Source organism: Rhipicephalus sanguineus, chromosome 3, assembly GCF_013339695.2.
Source record: "Rhipicephalus sanguineus isolate Rsan-2018 chromosome 3, BIME_Rsan_1.4, whole genome shotgun sequence".
Lineage (NCBI taxonomy): Eukaryota > Metazoa > Arthropoda > Arachnida > Ixodida > Ixodidae > Rhipicephalus > Rhipicephalus sanguineus.
The window spans coordinates 21881174-21884433 of record NC_051178.1 but is presented as its reverse complement, the minus strand read 5'-3'; the positions used below and the strand labels follow the sequence as shown (position 1 = coordinate 21884433).

Here is a 3260-nt window from a genome sequence, read left to right as displayed (position 1 = left end):
CGTCGAGGTGGCTCGGTAGACATCGAGTGCGTTGGGGCCGTTCGAGGCTGTTGCTTGCTCTGTAGAGGCGACAACATTTGCTCCTGAGGCAGGCGTGGGCTCTGCATTGACGGCGGGCTGTTGCTCGATCACTGGAGAAACTGGTGGTACATAAGGCTGGGACACATGCACCGTTCGTGGTTGATTAACCAAACGAGATGTCAAGCATGACACACGTAAAGCCCTAAATGTGGATGGTGTAAGCTGCTTGATGAGGCGGTAAACTAGCAGTCCTGCCTTGCGTTGTTGTTGGCGTGGTAGTAGTGGGTGTCGGCATCGTGGCCATTGTCGTAGTGGGCTTTGGCGTAGTTTGTGTTGGCGTTGTGGGCTTCGGTGTGGTGGGCGCTGGCGTGGTTGTCTTCGGCGTGGTGGGCTTTGTTGTAGTTGGCGATGGCGTTGTGGGCTTTGGCGTAGTGGTAGTTGGCGTGGTGGGAATTGGTGTCGTGGGCGTTGGCGTGGTCGGCGTTTGCGTGGTGGGCTTTGGTGTCGTGGGGGTTGGCGTGGTGGGCTTTGGTGTCGTGGGCGTTGGCGTGGTGGGCGTTGGCATGGTGGGCTTTGGTGTCGCGGACGTTGGCGTAGTGGTCTTGGGCGTAGTTGGCGTTGTAGGCAGTCTTTGGAACTGGGCCTGGTTTCAGGAAAAAGGACGGACCTTGTTGGGATCACCGCATTTGCCATTCTTGGGCCTAGCTTTTGGTTTGCGGTAATGGTGCTATTCGTGGCTGTATGCTGCAACTGCGCTGGCTTTGGCGGCTCGAATATAAGGCGTGCTTGTGCTGCTGAGAACCAGTCCTCACCTATAATGAGGGGAAGTACATTATCTTCCAAAACAGCAGCTTCAACAACTCCTGTGGCTGGGCCAATGGATATCTTCAAAAATGCAGCACCAACAGGTAGCACTGTGCTTCCTCCTACCACCACGAGTGGAGGCTCGGTCCATGGGATGATCATGCTTGCAGGCACACGAGTTTTAGATATTAATGTCACCTTGGACCCAGAGTCAGGAAACGCTTCACATTCACCGACTCCACTGAGAGTTGCGTTGAAGAAGGGGCATTGCTACTGTGAGCCGTCAAGTGTAACGGGTGCACTGTGCAGTGCTGGAGGCTGCTGTGTCTTTGGCATGGTTGGAGGCGCTGATGATAAGCGGCTGGTGCGCGTAGGACACTTGGATGCCAGATGACCCAAGGCATGACATTGGTAGCAGACAGCTTGAGACAGGTCTTGACCACTACGAAAAGCTAGAGCGCCGTACTGTGCCGAAATAGCTGCATAAGTAGCTTCTTGTTGCTCGGTGGGAAGCTCTGAAATGCGCGTTTTTGGTGTGGCCCCTCGGGAGGACTGTGGTGTCGATTGTTCTGAGCGAGGCTGCTGTCGCTCTGCGGGCTTAGCGGCACGAAAGGGTTGCGTCGGCGGCAACACAGAAATGGCAAATGGTGACGGGCTTGCTTTGGCGTGCAGATGTTGCGCACTCTTGTCGAGGCTAGTGCAGGTAGAAATAAACTCTGCTACCGTGGGCGGCCGGTTGGCTGCTATGGCGGCGAGGATGTGTTGTTCCCGTAAACCATGCAGCAGGTAGTCAATCTTTTGGGCCTCCGAGAGGCGAACGGGGCAACGCTCAATGATCTTCAACTTGGCAAAGGCATATTGGTGCAAGCTTTCGGATGGGGCCTGGGTTACCCTCATGACCTGCTCTTGCCACTGATGAGGGACAATTCTGTACAAAATGTGTCTTTCAGGGCGGCACTCCACGTGGCCCAGGTGCTGTACTGGTTGCCGAACGCGAGATGCCAGTCTCGCGCCGTGCCTTTCAGCTTGCTAGCTGCGATCAGGCGTGTGGTGGCGTCGTCCCACGAGGCGAGCTGCTGTACTCGTCGCACGTCGTCAAGCCATGTATTGACACTGTGGCTGTGCAAACCAGCAAATTGCGGAATGGACGATGACAGGTCTGGCAGTGTCGTCACCGTTGTTGCAGGGCGAGGTAGCTGCTGGAACAGTATGGCGAGGCTCTGTAGAGTGGCTGGGTCCAGCGTTAAAGGCGCCGCAGCGGTCGAGGCGGATTCATTCGTTTCAACCGAGGGGGTAGCTTCACGCTGCTGCTGAATGTCGGCTTGCAAACGCTGAAAGAGCTCCTCTTTCGAACCTGTGATGTCCAGCTGTCGACGGGCCAATTCTTCGCGTATGAGGTCGACGCCGAGGCGCGACATGGTCACCGGGTCGAGATTCTGCCACACAATTCCCGGCATGGCGTTGCGCCGAGCCGGCTACACGCTGACGTTTACACACGAAACACACTCTTACTCAGTGAGTCCACCATCAAGCGCACGCAGGCGCGCACATGGCAGCGAGCGGACGGCGGGAAATGCTCTGGCGGTGACAAAGAAAGGAATGGCGGAACGGCTGTCGCGGGGCGAAGCGGGCGAAGGCTGGCTCGCTTGCTTACTGATGCGCTTGCATTCTTGCGTGGCTGAGTGGCTGCACAAAGGCTCGGGTGTCGACTGTGCCTGATGTGAGGGCTGGGCGTGATGGCTTAGGCATGAAGGCAGAGGCGAGAGTAGCAAGGTAAACTATTTATTAAAGAACATAGTGAAGCGCGCCAAAACCGTGACCGTCCGTCGCGGCGGCGGTAGCGAACCCGACCCCTCCATCGCTTGGGCTTGGTGTTGAGTCGGCGTAGCAGCGCTGTAGGTGGCGCTAGTGATAAGATAGGCGGCACATGCGGGCGCTCACACTGGTCAGGTTGGCACTGACGTTGATGCTTGTGTCACCTGGTGTGAGCGCGTCAACAAGAGTAGCAAGAGGTACTCTACAGATAGGCTTGCCAACGCCATCTTCACCTCTAAGGCTCCGCTCGCGTCTTTTTCCACGCACACGAAGAAGAACCGACGAGTTGAGATCCATGCGAAGAAAACATGTGTGACTCATTTGCGATTCACCCCGGATGCCAGGTATGACGAAGAAAGCACTGACACTGACAGAAAGCATGTCCAGCTGACATGCTCACACTGCTTCAGTGCTTTTCTGTCATGTGCAAAAAATGTTGTATTGTCGTTGCTATTGCTTTCTGGCGATGTGGAACCAAATCCAGGTCCTACTGACCGAGAACTACTTTCGCAAATTCTCGCTGGTCAGAAAACCGTCCTGGAAAGATTAGATGGCATAGAGTTAAAACTTAAGAGCGTTGAAGATTCTGTGGCGAAGTGCTTAGAATTTGGAACAAGAAT

The 3260-nt window shown here is 55.4% G+C and overlaps 1 protein-coding gene and 1 pseudogene across 1 annotated transcript; both read right to left on the bottom strand.

The window, feature by feature from the left end:
* Positions 1-263: 263 nt before the first annotated feature.
* On the bottom strand, positions 264-987 carry LOC119385313 (histidine-rich protein PFHRP-III-like). Its single transcript, XM_037652779.1, has 2 exons — positions 834-987; positions 264-664 (listed from the first exon to the last, which is right to left on the bottom strand). The coding sequence occupies exons 1-2, from the start codon at positions 985-987 to the stop codon at positions 264-266; spliced, it is 555 nt and encodes a 184-aa protein (XP_037508707.1).
* On the bottom strand, positions 551-2337 carry LOC125757935 (uncharacterized; annotated as a pseudogene).
* Positions 2338-3260: the final 923 nt, after the last annotated feature.